Raw genomic sequence first — 15,641 nt, forward strand, 5'->3', positions numbered from 1 at the left:
AGTTCAAATGTTCCTGTTTATTCAAATGTACCGAAAACTTGGCTTTATATTTTAAGTGAATGTAATTGAGGAGACATGAACAAATATTATCGGCATGGGATATTTTTTTCCTATGTAGGCTTATCTTTAGGTTTAGGTTTAGCATAATTAGGCACTTCAGTAGAAGTTAAACAATATTGAGCTTCACTGGACATGCAATGCATGCCTTGATCATAATGTTATGATTTACTGTAAAATATTATTTATTTGATGTAAAAGAAACTAACCGTTTTAAAAAGATTAATAAGCCATAGATTTTTTTTAAGCCATAGATTTTTAGGGTAGATTGTTCTTATGATTTATATTTTCCCCTTATCAATTTTCTCCATTGTATTAAGTTCTAAAAAGTAAACTTTAAGGTTGTTCCAGGTTATTTGAATTTTCCTTTCCTATGTTCCAGGGAAATCTAAACTAAAAAAAAAATTTTAAATATTTACCTTCACGTTAGTGTCTTATTTTTTAAACATGTCCAGTGAGGAGGACTTCAGTAATATGCCAAGTTAACTTTTCAAGTATTCTCTTTAGTTCCCAGCCCCTCCCTTCAAACAGTTATATTTGCATTAATTTCAAGATGTGTACGTTTCACCTTTTAACATCTCTGAAGATGCTTTTTTTATTTCATAATTTTTTTTTTTTTTGAGACGGAGTCTTGCTCTTTCACCCAGGCTGGAGTGCAGTGGCACTATCTCAGCTTACTGCAAGCTCTGCCTCCCGGGTTCACGCCATTCTCCTGCCTCAGCCTCCCAAGTAGCTGGGACTACAGGCGCCCGCCACCATGCCCAGCTAATTTTTTGTATTTTTAGTAGAGACGAGGTTTCACCGTGTTAGCCAGGATGGTCTTGATCTCCTGACCTCGTGATCCACCCGCCTCAGCCTCCCAAAGTGCTGGGATTACAGGCATGAGCCACCGCGTCCAGCTTTATTTCATAAATTTAAAATTTAATGAAGTATAGTAATTGGATGACTTGATAAAAGAATGTATACAAAACTTGGCATAGACTTTTTATGCTTACTGTGGAGCTTTTAAACTTTTTTCGATTATACTCATTAGTTTTTCATTGGGTGTCCTTTCACACAATCTGATAGTAGGGCTGAGGGTTTTTTTTTAGTTTCAGAGACTATGAAATGCTTTTGCTTAGTTATCTTATCATAATTGTCATAGTTTTGTTGCTCTGCTTGATGGTTTGTTTCAGACAGTTCTATGATTCTGCTCACATAGTTTATTTTCTCACTTCACTTAAAGAAGTTTACCACAAGGGAATAGGAGGAGTCCTTACAAGGCTGGCCCCACCCATTCACATCGAGGAAGCCCAATGCCTGGTGTTTCAATTTTACAGTGATATTTAGGTAACCATATGGTTCCAAAAAAAGAAAAGTAAAATTGAGTGGTAGGTGTGTATCTATAGCGTGATCAATAAAGAAAAAGCACTAAACTAGGTACCCGGGATACTTTGAGTTTTTTAGTTTCCCAAATCTTTATAGAAGATTGCTTATTGACTAGGTTAAAAAAAAAAAGGAGGAAAACAGACTTATTAAGCTGACCAAATATAGTGGTATTTTTAATAGCATAGAAGATTATGATAGTCATAAAGATAATGGTAGTTTGTGTTCTTAGAGCCACAGCATTTTGGGAATTGTTTTTGTTATTGGATGTCTTTCTAGATCATGCTGTTATTGAGTGGCATTTTCCAACAAATGACACTGTAGAATGTTAGTTTTGGATGGAATTTTAATAAAATATCAGCTGGCCATTTTTACAGATAAGTTTTCACATTTTGTTTTCAAATGAATAAGGGTGTATGCTTTGGCAGAAATTATAGGCCCCCTTATAACCTCTGGGGATGTTTGTAGTTGGAAAACCATAATCATAAACTCAAAATTTTGCAAATTTATTTTGACCTTATTTTCTAAAGTCACACTCTAATTTAATCTACAGAGCTAGTAACTTGAAGCTTTTTGGTTCATAGCTTATAAGTTTTAAGTAGAGAGATTTTTGAAAGCTTCATTAATATTGAATTAATACACACTTTAAAAGGATGCTTTTTGGGGTGTTTGTTTCTACATGAATTTTAAAAGTGATTTGAAATACATAAAAAGTTATAAAAGTAGAATTAGTTATATTTTTTTGAAAGGCAATTCAATATATTACGTTTGTTCTTTCTTCAGTGCCAAAATAGTGGTTCATCTTCACCCAGCTCCTCCTAACAAAGAACCTGGCCCATTCCAGAGTAGTAAGAACTCCTACATCAAACTCTCCTTCAAAGAACATGGCCAGATTGAGGTAAGTTTCTACATGTATAAAATCGTACTAGAAAGGTGTGTGTGTGTGTTGTGGCTTGTTAATATGATGGAAGGTAGTATTATACAACATGCCAGATTTCACCATATTTTTACAATAAAATTTTTCTTATATCTTAAGCATTAGCAGTGAGTGGAGAATATGAAGTTTAGGTTTCAGTGGGAATGGGAAGCAGAGGGTGTGGTCCCAAGGAAGGAACAGAGGCTGGAAAATACACTAAGTCATGCCATTCGCCTGCTAGCAGAGTTTTCAGTGGTATAGTTTAGTTAAAGGAACAGAGTGTAAATGCAGTGGTATGTTGAACTATCTCAGTATCTAAAGGTTCCCCAGCTTTAAATCAGGCTGTCTGTCTTGATTAACTCCAGTTAATCTTAATCACTTAAGTACTTATTCTGCAGTATAATAGTTTGTATGTTCTGAATAAGTTGCTGTACAGGAATTCTTAAGATAATTAGAAGTGTGTATTTATTCTCCCCATCAATATCATAAATTATTATTAATTTTTTTCTATGGCACCTCACCCAGTGCTCCTGACAAGTGATCACTAAGCAGATATAAGTGATTGACTAAAGTTTTTCTCACTGAAGTTGAAAAATATATTTGATTATTTGTGAGCATAGGTATGTTTTGGTCCTACTTTTTGGTTTTATATTTTAACTAGACAAATGATTATCTGCTTCCTTCATGGAGAATGGTTGTATATTTTTCCTGGCACTGTGTTTGTTTCGTTATAGATCGAAAACAATCCACATACACAGGATTGTTTAAAGTAAGTCTATTGATTTCATTGTCACTCATCTCTTTGTTGAGAGTAGCCCACTTTATATAGAAGGTCAGTTCCTTCTCTTTTTTTTTTTTCCTTTGTGCTTTCTAAAGCTGATCCAAGAAAAGAACTTCCTTTGATTTTCTTTGATGTCTCTGAGAATTCTGGGCTTGCTGCAAATGACTGAACAGACTTTTATACTGAAGAAATGTTAAGTGGCCGGGCGCGGTGGCTCACGCCTATAATCCCAGCACTTTGGGAGGCCGAGGCGGGCAGATCACCTGAGGTTGAGAGTTCAAGACCAGCCTGACCAGTATGGAGAAACCCCATCTCTACTAAAAATACAAAATTAGCTGGGTGTGGTGGCACATGCCTGTAATCCCAGCTACTTGGGAGGCTGAGGCAGGAGAATCGCTTGAATCGGGGAGGCGGAAGTTGTGGTGAGCCTAGATCACGCCATTGCACTCCAGCCTGGGCAACAAGAACAAAACTCCACCTCAAAAAAAAAAAAGAAAGAAATGTTAAGTAATGATTTATACAAGGATGTTACAATCTGACTGAGTCATTTAAAGTGTATTTATTTGCATATCAGTTTTACAGGCGTTTATCAGAGGAAATGACACAAAGAAGATGGGAGAATATGCCAGTTTCCCAGTCATTACAAACAAATAGAGGACCCCAGGTATTTTTAAAACTATTTGCTAATTAACTATTTTCAACTCTGTACTTACATCTTCATTAAGAAAAAGACTCTGTGATTGTAGAACTTGCCCAAAACAAAATACTGCAATGGTATTCTTATAAAGCATTTATTTTCGGCGGGGTACGGTGGCTCACGCCTGTAATCCCACCACTTTGGGAGGCCAAGGCGGGGTGGATCATGAGGTCAGGAGTTCGAGACCAGCCTGGCCAACATTGTGAAACCCCGTCTCTCCTAAAAATACAAAAATTAGCCAGGCAGGATGGTGCATGCCTGTAATCCCAGCTGCTCAGAAGGCTGAGGCAGGAGAGTCACTTGAACCCAGGAGGCGGAGGTTGCTGTGAGCCAAGATTGCACCACTGCACTCCAGCCTGGGCGACAGAGCAAGACTCCGTCTCAAAAAAAGAAAAAAAAAATTATTTTCACAGCACCTAATTTAGTGCTGTCTATACAGCAGACACTTAGTAAACATAAATGACTGCTTACCAGCGTAATTCTTAGGGTGATAGAAGGTAGGGTTCACTCACTGCATTCTGTTCTTCATAATCATTGTGGCATTTGACAGAATAGACAGTACAGCTGGGTAATGTTTTCCAGGCCTGTCTAAATTAATCACCAACACTAGACAGGTACTCAAATGTATGAAAGTAGCTTGAATAATTACTTAATTAAGAACCAAAATTTAAACTGTGATTTTTTTTGTACATTTGAGACCCTATTAAGTATCTGATACGTAATAGCTTGCCAAAGAAGGAAAATGGTAGGAAATTTAACTTATATCCAAAATGCAGAGTAAAATATGCCATTTATTGTATATTTGGTTTTTCTTGAATGATTTTAAGATCATTATGTACAGCAAGAAACAAACACATGTTTTGAAGGGAAGCTAAATGTCCGTGTATGCTGTTTTTCTTTGGTTCTTTGTAGGTCCTTTCCCGCCATTGAAAACACAATGTGGTTGGTTACAAAAGATTTTGTTTCCTTCCTATTTTGTATGTTTTATTTTCTACTTCTTTTTTTTTTTTTTCCAGCCAGGAAGAATAAGGGCTGTAGGAATTGTAGGTATTGAAAGGAAACTGGAAGAAAAAAGAAAAGAAACTGACAAAAACATTTCTGAGGTAACTGTTAAATTCTGGCTCTCTACCTATTCCAGCCATTTGTGTCTATTCTTTTAGATACAGCTGTGACTAATTCCCTTCTGTAATTTAGAATATATTTCATTTGCCTGAAGCTACATAGTCTCCTATTCTCTTTAACAGGTCTACCTCAGGCTGGCAAAATCTAACCAAAACCTTTTTCTAAAAGGAATAAAAAAGAAATGCAAATTTGTTTGTTGTTAGAAAACATAATAAAATGTTGTGTGTAGATTTTACAGTCTAGATGAAATTGATTGGAGGATACTCCTAATGAGTTCAGGGTTCTCTGTATAATTATTTTGGAAGTTGAAGTAACTTAGTTGAGAGAAAAATGCTATTTCTGTGGCCACTGTTTGTGGCCAGATACCACACCATTTTATGTTGATGACCACCCAGGGATCAGACCAGACATCAGTAAGAATGGCTCAAAGCAGCCCATCACTTCTACTAGGGGACAGCCCTGAGCATGTACATTCCAGTGTTTCTGAGGCTTCATGATATATGAGAAAATTCAAGAGAAGGGGAAAGAACTCTAGCTAAAAAGACCAGTTATGCATTAGATTCTGTAATTAGTTAATACAGCTAAACATATCATTGGTTTTTCCATGTTTATATAAAAATGGTCTTGGTTTTTTATGAAATGATACTTTAAAGTAAATCTTTGGTTTTTATAGTAATTCGTAAGTAAAATTCCATTGATGGTTGCTTTTCAGAGAATTTCAAAGATTTATGTCAATCAATTAAAGTCTAAAACTACAAACAGTTATTTAAATACTTATTTTGGGCTCACTAATTGAAAATATAGATTACTGTTGGGGAACCAAGGGCATTTGACCTATTAAGGCCCATAGTAGGTTTTTCTGGATGTGTATCTGTGGTGAAGTTGTATATTTTCCTCAACCCTGTATTTTCCCCAAATTGGCAGCTGGATCCAGAATCTCTGTCACACTCATGTTCTGTCCCTTTGGCAAAACTAGAGGTGATGCTGTGTTCTTTCGTCAGAGGCACATCTTATCTCTGTCATGTTAGCAGCTGTTAATATTCAGTGCCTAGATCTATTAGTTCATTGGTGGTGGTAAATAGTGATAATTCTGTGTTTATTTTTCATTTATTAGTTGGAATACTTTTTAAAGAAATGTTTCCCTTATCTACTATTTGGTTGTCCAGTTCATATAGGAAAGGCAGGATAATTGCATTTTCCTTTATCATCAGGCTAATAAATTGTTTCCTTATTATCTTTTGACGATGACTAATTAGGTTTGTTTGTTTGCTTTTTTGTTTTGTTTTGTTTTGTTTTTTTGAGACGGAGTCTCGCTGTGTCGCCAAGGCTGGAGTGCAGTGGCTCGATCTCGGCTCACTGCAAGCTCTGCCTCCCAGGTTCACGCCATTCTCCTGCCTCAGCCTCCCGAGTAGCTGGGCCTATAGGCGCCCGCCACCACACCTGGCTAATTTTTTGTATTTTTAGTAGAGGCGGGGTTTCACCATGTTAGACAGGATGGTCTTAATCTCCTGACCTCGTGATCCGCCGCCACGGCCTCTCAAAGTGCTGGGATTACAGGCGTGAGCCACCGCGCCCAGCCGACTAATTAGGTTTTTTTTTAACATGTCATTATGAATTCATGAAGTTTAGCATATTTGATGGATTTCAATCAGTTATAATTATTATCCTATTTGAAGCTCAAATTGTCCCATCTTTGGCCAGTGGGAGCTGCTTCAAGTTGGCCCTCTGAGTGCTTTTGTTGTGACTAGGTGAACTTTGCTAGCTTCTTCACTATCTGGTGTGGCAAAAGCTCCAGGACCATCTTGTACATTTCCTGCCTCAGATCCGGAATCAACCATTTATCTGAGAAACTCTGGTTTCTCTTTTTTTTTTTTTTTTTTTTGAGACAGAGTCTTACTCTGTTGCTTAGGCTGGAGTGCTGGAGTGCAGTGGCGCTATCTTGGCTCACTGCAACCTCTGCTTCCCAGATTCAAGCGATTCTCCTGCCTTAGCCTCCCGAGTAGCTGGGATTATAGGCGTGGACCACTGCGCCCAGCTAATTTTTGTATTTTTAGTAGAGACGGGGTTTCACCATGTTGGTCAGGCTGCTCTCGAACTCCTGACCTCGTGAACTGCCTGCCTCGGCCTCCCAAAGTGCTAGGATTACAGGCATGAGCCACCACGCCCAGCCCGCTCTGGTTTCTTTTAGTGGGAAATGATATTTCAGAACCACAATCTGCCTGCTAGTAATATTCATCAGTATTGGGTTGATCTTTGTTTCTAGACTTTTTCAATGGATAGAGCTAGAATTTTGTTGTTGTTAATATAACGTGCCTAACAAGAGTGTACTTATCTTTTCTATTCAAATTTAAGATGATACTACCAGATAATTGCTAAAGCAGTTGAAAAAATATTTTATATGTGTTTTCCCCATTCTTTGTACATTTGAAAAATAGGTGCACTGTGTTTACACTGTCTGAGCATACAGCCACTGCATACACTCTCCGCCTCAGCTCCAGCTCTCATTGACTCTTAGTTTTATAAGTACCTCCATGTTTAGTACCACCAGTCCTTATGCTGAGCTCTCTGTGGTCGCTTTGGTTGTCTGAAGCCTCATTCTGTAGTAGATTTTTTAGGAAATGATCATAAGAACAATATTCGCTGTATCTGCCATGTTTGTCTTCCTTATACATGAAGGTCAGTTTTCTTGGATTTAAAATCCTCAGCTCACATTTTCTTTCTTTGAGTGCCTTCATTATATTACTTTCTTTTTTTTTTTTTTTTTTTTTTTTTTGGTCTGGCATGAAGTGTTGCTATCAAAGAGTGATGATAATTTAATTTTTTCCCCTTAAAAGACACTTGCTGTTTTTCCTAGATGGGCAAAGGATTTTTAAATTTTACTTTAAAGCCCAGTAATTTTACTAGAATGTGTGTATTAGTCATTCTGAGTTGTTATTCTTAGGTGCATGCTGTGCTTTTTCGGTATATAGTTTCAGGAATTTTTTAATTTCAGGGAAATTTTTCTGCGTTATAACTTTCTTTTTTTTTTTTTTGAGATGGAGTCTTGCTCTGTTGCCCACGCTGTAGTGCAGTGGCGCAATCTTGGCTCACTGCAACCTCTGCCTCCCGGGTTCAAGCAATTCTCCTGCCTCAGCCTCCCAAGTAGCTGGGACTACAGGTGCGTGCCACCACACCCAGCTAATTTTTTGTATTTTTAGTAGAGATGGGGTTTCACCATATTGGCAAGGCTGGTCTCGAACTCCTGACCTCGTGATCCGGCCACCTCGGCCTCCCAAAGTGCTGGGATTACAGGCGTGAGTCACTGTGCCCAGCCAATAATTTTCAATAATTGCTTTGATTTTTTTTCTTCTGGGACTCCTATTAGCTGCATGTTGCAGTTTCACTGCCTTTCTTCACAATTTGTGACTCTAATGCTTTTCATTTCTTTCCTCATTTCTTTTTTATTTAGAAAGTTTTCCTCTTTTTCACCTCTTTGAAGGTTTTATCTGTTGTGTTTATTCACTAATGTCTGTCTAGTGTAGCCTTTATTTCTGAAATGATTTTTTTCCTTTTATTTTTAATTCTTTCCTGAGTCCTGTCACCTATTTCTGATTTATATTGATCCTTCATAGCTTGTATCATCTTCTTAACATCTTTTAGCTTATTTTGAAATAAAAGGTTAATAGTGGACCCTCCCATAATTGAAGAAGGCACCATCCTTCCCATTTTAGGCACTGCCCTCTAATTGGCCTGCCTTGCTTTCTGATGAATCCCTATTGGCTCTCTTGGGGCTCTTGCATTCTCAGGTCTGTGGTTACATTGTTGCTTTTCTTTTCTTTCTCCTGCCTAGATCCTGGCATCCTGCAGGTCTTGTGACTCTTAGTGGTTTGCCCTACCCACTTGTATCTTGAGGGGTTTTTGCTAGTATCCTTACACTTAGTATTGTAGTATATGTTTGGTTTTGAGATCTAGTTGCCCTGTTTTCATGTTGTGATTTGGAGAGATTCAAAAACTGTGCTGCCATAGCCACCATCTTTTCAGAATCATCTATTCTAAGAAGATTAATAAAACTTCAACATTTTAGCATTAGAAGGGTTCTTATTATTAAGAGAAGAAATTATCTCAAGAGTAAGTGACTAGATTTGGAACGAGGCAGATGAGAACCCAAGTCTCCTGATTTGCAGGCAGTTTGCTGGTGGTAACAGTGCACCACATCGCCACTCTCTTCGCCACCTAGAAGGTGCTGTCATCATCTTCTTTCAGTGGTGTCTTGTCATCCTCTTTGTGTGGACGCTTTTGGAGATAGCATGGAGCAGTGGGCTGATTTTGCATTACTTGTATTTTTCTTTCTGATACTGCCATACTAACTCAATGTTATGTTGAAAATAATATTTTTCTTAATTTATAAAGTAAGTTATTTTGTTTCAGTCTAATTTTTTTGGAGTCACATAGCTCAAAGGATTCTACATAAGCGTTATGCTCCACCATACAGACCATTAATTTATTCAGCAGGTCATTAACCATGCAGATCATTAATTTATTCAGCAGATATTCCTCACTACTTTGTGCCAGGCCTTGTATCAGAGGCTGTGGACACTGTGGTGATGCACAGACACAGGCAGGCAAAGAGGCATTATCCACAGTGGGAGAAACACCTTGCAAGGAGAACATATAGGCTGCAGCAGGGATGTATAACATGATCCCTAACTTCTGTTGAGGTCACGGAGGGCTTGTTAGCAGCAGGAATATGGAAGTCAAAGGCTGAAAGATGAATAGGCTCTAGCAGATGACCAGCATGGATAAGAAGAACCTAGGAAAAGGGAATAGAATATGCAAGGCACATTCAAGAGTACTGACGTGGAAAATCAAGAATATACTGAGTTACTGACGCTAATAGCCAAAGTGATAACTAAAAGTAAGTAACAAATCATGCTGTAAGTCAGCTTAAGGGGGTACTCCTGGTTTTAAAACAGGTGCTGTTTTTCTCAAAATTGGAGTGGAAATTTGACTATAGGTGTGGTAGAGGGATACAAGGTTCCATAAACTGACAGATGCAATTATAGAATGGATATGTGCATCTCTTTTGCTTTAATTTTTATTGTAGGTAGTTTCTTTACTCATTTTTTGATAGTTGACTAATTCCAAATTTTATAATAATTATAGAAATAAAAGTGAGGAAGCTTTTCTCTGTGTTTTATAATCACTTAAAATATTTATAGACGTTTCTTCTAAGGCACAAAAATATTTACTTTTTTTATTGCCTATGTATAAGTTTACAGGGCTTATTTACATATTCTTTGTGGACTCTCAACTTAGCATATTTTTTCTACAACAACATAATATAATAAATACAGTGATTTACCATATACAATTTAAAAGTGTTATCTTTACCAGTTTTCTTTACACAGATAAAAAAATCTATTAATATCTTATATATTAAAAGTAAAAACCTAAGTGTGCAAAATGTGTGTTTTATTTTTGAAAACTAGGTTGGTGTGTGATTTGCCCTCTATTTAAATGTTAGAATTGACTTAGTTTCAGAGCTGGTGCCCAGAGTTTCTCACAAAGGGTTTCCTGCATGGCTGGCTCTAGCTGATAAGAATCCAGTGTTTAAGCCTTTTGTTTATCTAAGGAAATTCCTGTTAGGTGTGTGCACATTCCCCTTTGTTTTCAGTTATTAACCTTAGTGAGTTGGCCATAAGAATACGCAACACACTATTCTTTTAGCAAAATCCTTTTGCAGATGGGGGATGCTTTCCTGCAGATGGGCATAAGCTGATCAGAGCCACTATTATATGTTTCAGACCACCATATGGACTGATATTTCTGTTAATGACAAGCTGCTTAACTGGTTTTAAAAAATAACATCTGTATGCATCAATTAGATAAGATATTCTGCACTGGGAGTATATTTTCAGTAACTGGAAATAATTTATTATAAATATATTTAAATTCGAGGAGGCCTTTGAAGTAGTTTTTTGCTGTAGCAAATTAAACAGTTGATTCTATGTAGATACATTTAGATGGTATTTGAATGTTTTTCTTTTGTTATATCCACCATATCTACAAGCATAATGGGTTTGATAATCAGAGGCTGATTATCTTACTTAAACTGATTATCTTACTTACTTAACTTACTGTTTCAGTTAAGTAATACCTGTTTAAAGCCAAAATTATTTTGCCCAGAGAACTATTCCTGCAGCTGCGTATTGCCATTTTCAACCAGGAAAGCTTTGTAGTGCTTTTGATTCTTAGAGGCTTCCTATTAGAAAATGATTTTAGAAAAAACCAGTGACTGAGAGAATTTCTTACTTTTCTCAAATAACAGTAAACAATATTTTCTGAACTACTGTTTATATCATCTTTTGCTTATTTAATCAATAATAATTATTTTCTCTTTGAAAATGTGAAGTTCTTTTGCAGTTTGTTTGGAAAATGTATGATTTTTTAGCTAAAATGAAATTTTAGAATGAGGTAGATTTATTATTTATATAAATATTTATTAACAAATTGATATTTGCAAGAAAATTTCAATTTTTTTTTTTTTTTTTTGAGACAGAATCTCGCTCTGTCGCCCAGGCTGGAGCACAGTGGCATGATCTCGGCTCACTGCAAGCTCCGCCTCCCGGGTTCATGCCATTCTCCTACCTCAGCCTCCTGAGTAGCTGGGACTACAGGCGCCCGCCACCACGCCCGGCTAATTTTTTTTGTATTTTTAGTAGAAACGGGATTTCACCGTGTTAGCCAGGATGGTCTTGATCTCCTGACCTCGTGATCCGCCTGCCTCGGCCTCCCAGAGTGCTGGGATTATAGGCGTGAGCCACTGCGCCCAGCTGAAAATTTCAAATTTTTGTGGGGAAAAAATAGAGGGTGCTTCATTTTTTTAAGTCATTTTAATTCTTTAGATGGATTTCAACCAAAATTCATTTCTCATTTCAGGCCTTTGAAGACCTCAGCAAACTAATGATCAAGGTATATGTCATTTATGCCTGTTAAATTCATACCAATTATGATACAGTTTTTGAAATATATTTTGTTAGCAGACATTTTGGGGACAATGTTGCTTTTCAGTCTTTACTTTTTATTTGACAGGCTAAGGAAATGGTGGAGTTATCAAAATCAATTGCTAATAAAATTAAAGACAAACAAGGTGACATCACAGAAGATGAGGTAAATAAGTTGCTTTTTTTAAGGCATTTGAAACTAGATAACACAAATAATGCAGTAAGGTTTTTGTGGTTTACATTGGCTTTCTGAATGTACTGTTTTATTTATTATTTATGTTTTATTTATTGTTTATTTATTTATGAGACGGAGTGTCGCTCCGTCGCCCAGGCTGGAGTGCAGTGGTGCGATCTCAGCTCACTGCAACATCCGCCTCCTGGGTTCAAGCAATTCTCCTGCCTCAGCGTCCCGAGTAGCTGGGACTATAGGCACATGCCACCACGCCCGGCTAATTTTTTGTATTTTTAGTAGAGACCGGGTTTCACTGGGTTAGTCAGGATGGTCTCAATCTCCTGACCTCGTGATCCGCCTGCCTCAGATTACAGGCCTGAACCACCACGCCCAGCCTGTTTTATTTCTTTTAGAACTTGAGGATATGTGAAAGTGCCAAAGAAAAGTCAACCGTAAAAATTATATTAGTTGTATTAGGACTAAAGGCTATTTCAATGCCTTTTTTTGGAGTGTAGAAAACAGAAATACTGAAATGTACAAGGAGTGGCTGTTTTATACATATCCCTAAGTTTGATGTTTGTTTCATTCAATTTGTCTACAATCTAATCACAGCCATTTTCCTAAGTTTTCAGTTGTACTATTTGGTTGGCATTAAATATAGCAGAGGCGTTTTCTGAATCTCCTTTCATGTCAAACTCGTGAAGTAAACAGAATATGAGATACCAGGAGAGAAGTAGGAGGGAGAATAATTAGATGTATGCAGGGAACTCCTGGAAATCTGCTCCCTTATAGTTCACAGCATAGAAACACAGTAGAAGGAATGGGGATATGTAGAAATAATTGAGTGGAATTGAATTTGTGATGGAAGAATTTCAAATATTGAGGTGGAGAGACTAATTCTGCATTTTCTCCTCTTTTATTATAGACCATCAGGTTTAAATCCTACTTGCTGAGCATGGGAATAGCTAACCCAGTTACCAGAGAAACCTACGGCTCAGGCACACAGTACCACATGCAGCTGGCCAAACAACTGGCTGGAATATTGCAGGTGCCTTTAGAGGTAAAAACTAAACCTATGTGGTTTTTTAAAAACTGTATTAAATTAGCCCTATGTCATCAGAAATGTTAACAAGAGCATAACTACTTTCATGATATGGTTATTGTCAACTGACTTTTTTTTTTTCTTTCAGGTGTATTAAATAAGTTCGTTGTGCTTATTATTCTTTGTAATTTTCTAAGTTGTTTTTAATTTTCATTTTTGACATCTATAACTTTCTAAATCTGATACGAAGTTTTCCTTATTTTTAAAAAGGAAATATATGATCTTTCTCTGAATAGATATATTTCCATACATCTAGTCTTTACTATTTAGTACTATTAATCATTCCATAATACAGATTCATCTTCTAGTCTGATAGTATTCAGGCAATCAAGAGTTTATTAAAGCACTTGTATTAAAAAATATTTCAAACCTATGCCAAATAGAATAGTATAATGAATCCTCTGTGGCCATCATCCAGCTTCTTCTGTAAACCAGCCTCCACTCAAAATTATTTTAAAGCAAATCCCAGACATCACATCACTTTATCTGTAAACATTTCAGTATGTAACTCTAATGATAAATACTCCTTTAAATACAACTATAATCCTATTTCATAATCTAAAAAATTAAAATAATTTCTTAATGTTATCTAATATCTAGTGTTCACATTTTCTTTTTTTTTTTTTTTTTGAGGCAGAGTCTCGTGCAGTGGTGCAATCTCAGCTCACTGCAAGCTCCGCCTCCTAGGTTCACACCATTCTCCTGCCTCGGCCTCCAGAGTTGCTTGTACTATAGGCGCCTGCCACCCCACCGCGCCTGGCTAATTTTTTGTATTTTTGGTAGAGACGGGGTTTCACCGTAGTCTCAATCTCCTGACCTCGTGATTCACCTGCCTCAGCCTCCCAAAGTGCTAACATTTTCTTTTTTTTTTTCTTCAGACAGAGTCTCACTATTGTCGCCCAGTCTGGAGTGCAGTGGCACAATCTCAGCTCACTGCAACCTCTACCTCCCGGGTTCAAGCGATTCTCCTGCCTCAGCCTCTTGAGTAGCTGGGATTACAGGCGCCCGCCACCACGCCCAGCTAATTGTTTTGTATTTTTAGTAGAGACAGAGTTTCACCATGTTGGCCAGGCTAGTCTCAAACTCCTAACCTCAGTTGATCCCCCTGCCTCGGCCTCCCAAAGTGCTGGGATTACAGGTGTGAGCCACCGTGCCGGCCTAGTATTCACATTTTCTCTTACAGTTGGTCTGTTTCAATCAGGATTCATTGCAGTTTGTTGGTTTGTTTCAAAAGTTTGTTTGTTTGTTTGTTTGTTTTTAATTTCATGGGTTCTTTCTTCTCGTGCCTCTTACCTCCCACCCCACAGTGTGTTTCCTGAAGAAATTAGTTGTTTAGACTATAGAGTGTGCTTTTCCGGTCCTATGTATTTCTTATAAACTGGTATTTATAATAAAGGTTTGTTAGGGTTTTTTAAAATTAATATTGCAAGACTATTTCATAGAGGCTGTTGTGTACTTCCATCAAGAGATACATAATGTCTGATTGTCTTTTTTTTAATTTTTAAAAAATTTTTTGTGATGTTAACAGCCATTGACAGTCATTACCTAGATCTGTTATTTCATTGGAGGTTGCAAAATGGTAATAGTCTTATTTAATTCTATACCTTCTTCATTTATTAGCTGGAATAAGTTAAAACATTTAAATGTATTTTTTGAAACATGGTGTAGAGCCCCTTTTTTCATTTAAGTAAATGTTAAAATGGTAATGAGGCCGGGCACAGTGGCTCACGCCTGTAATCCCAGCACTTTGGGAGACTAAGGTGAGCAGATTATTTGAGGTCAGAAGGTCGAGACCAGCCCAACCAACATGGTGAAACCCTGTCCCTACTAAAAATACAAAAAAATTAGCCGGGTGTGGTAGTGCATGCCTGTAGTGCCAGCTACTCAGGAGGCTGAGGCAGGAGAATTGCTTGAACCCGGGAGGTGGAGGTTGCAGTGAGCCGAGATTGTACCATTGCACTCCGGCCTGGGTGACAGAGAGAAACTCCATCTCAAAAAAATAAAAATAAAAATAAAAAAATTAAGTGGTAATGACATTAAAATGCAAGTATTGAATCTAAACTGTCTTGTGGTATCTGAATAGGTTCTCCTTTGTATAAGTAAAGTTTTTTATAAGCTTCTTAAAAATTTTTCTGATTTCTGATTTCCCTGTGATTATGATTTCTGTTAAGAAATGCTAACTGGTGTAATTGTAACATAATACTTTTTAAAATTTTTCATATTTTAACAGGAACGAGGGGGAATAATGTCACTCACGGAGGTGTACTGCTTAGTAAACCGAGCTCGAGGAATGGAAGTAAGAATAGAAAATTTAAATATTCTTTTAACTAAATATAGATTTTCTTAATACAAATTCTGAATATAATTTGAGGAAGGGTTGTGAATATCAAAGCTATTTTGAGAAGCACTGTGGTACAGTGAAAGAATACTGTCCTGGGATCTAGGA

General features: G+C 37.1%; 1 protein-coding gene across 1 annotated transcript in view; it reads left to right on the top strand.

Moving 5' to 3' along the window:
* Positions 1-15,641, top strand: part of VPS36 (vacuolar protein sorting 36 homolog) — a 38,077-nt gene that overhangs the window by 12,146 nt on the left and 10,290 nt on the right. The window contains exons 4-10 of the mRNA XM_054446908.2: positions 2,206-2,320; positions 3,694-3,783; positions 4,833-4,919; positions 11,857-11,889; positions 12,010-12,087; positions 13,019-13,153; positions 15,426-15,491. Coding sequence (XP_054302883.1) covers positions 2,206-2,320; positions 3,694-3,783; positions 4,833-4,919; positions 11,857-11,889; positions 12,010-12,087; positions 13,019-13,153; positions 15,426-15,491 — 604 coding nt within the window. The remainder of the gene's footprint in view (positions 1-2,205; positions 2,321-3,693; positions 3,784-4,832; positions 4,920-11,856; positions 11,890-12,009; positions 12,088-13,018; positions 13,154-15,425; positions 15,492-15,641) is intronic.

Source organism: Pongo pygmaeus, chromosome 14 (genome assembly GCF_028885625.2).
Source record: "Pongo pygmaeus isolate AG05252 chromosome 14, NHGRI_mPonPyg2-v2.0_pri, whole genome shotgun sequence".
Lineage (NCBI taxonomy): Eukaryota > Metazoa > Chordata > Mammalia > Primates > Hominidae > Pongo > Pongo pygmaeus.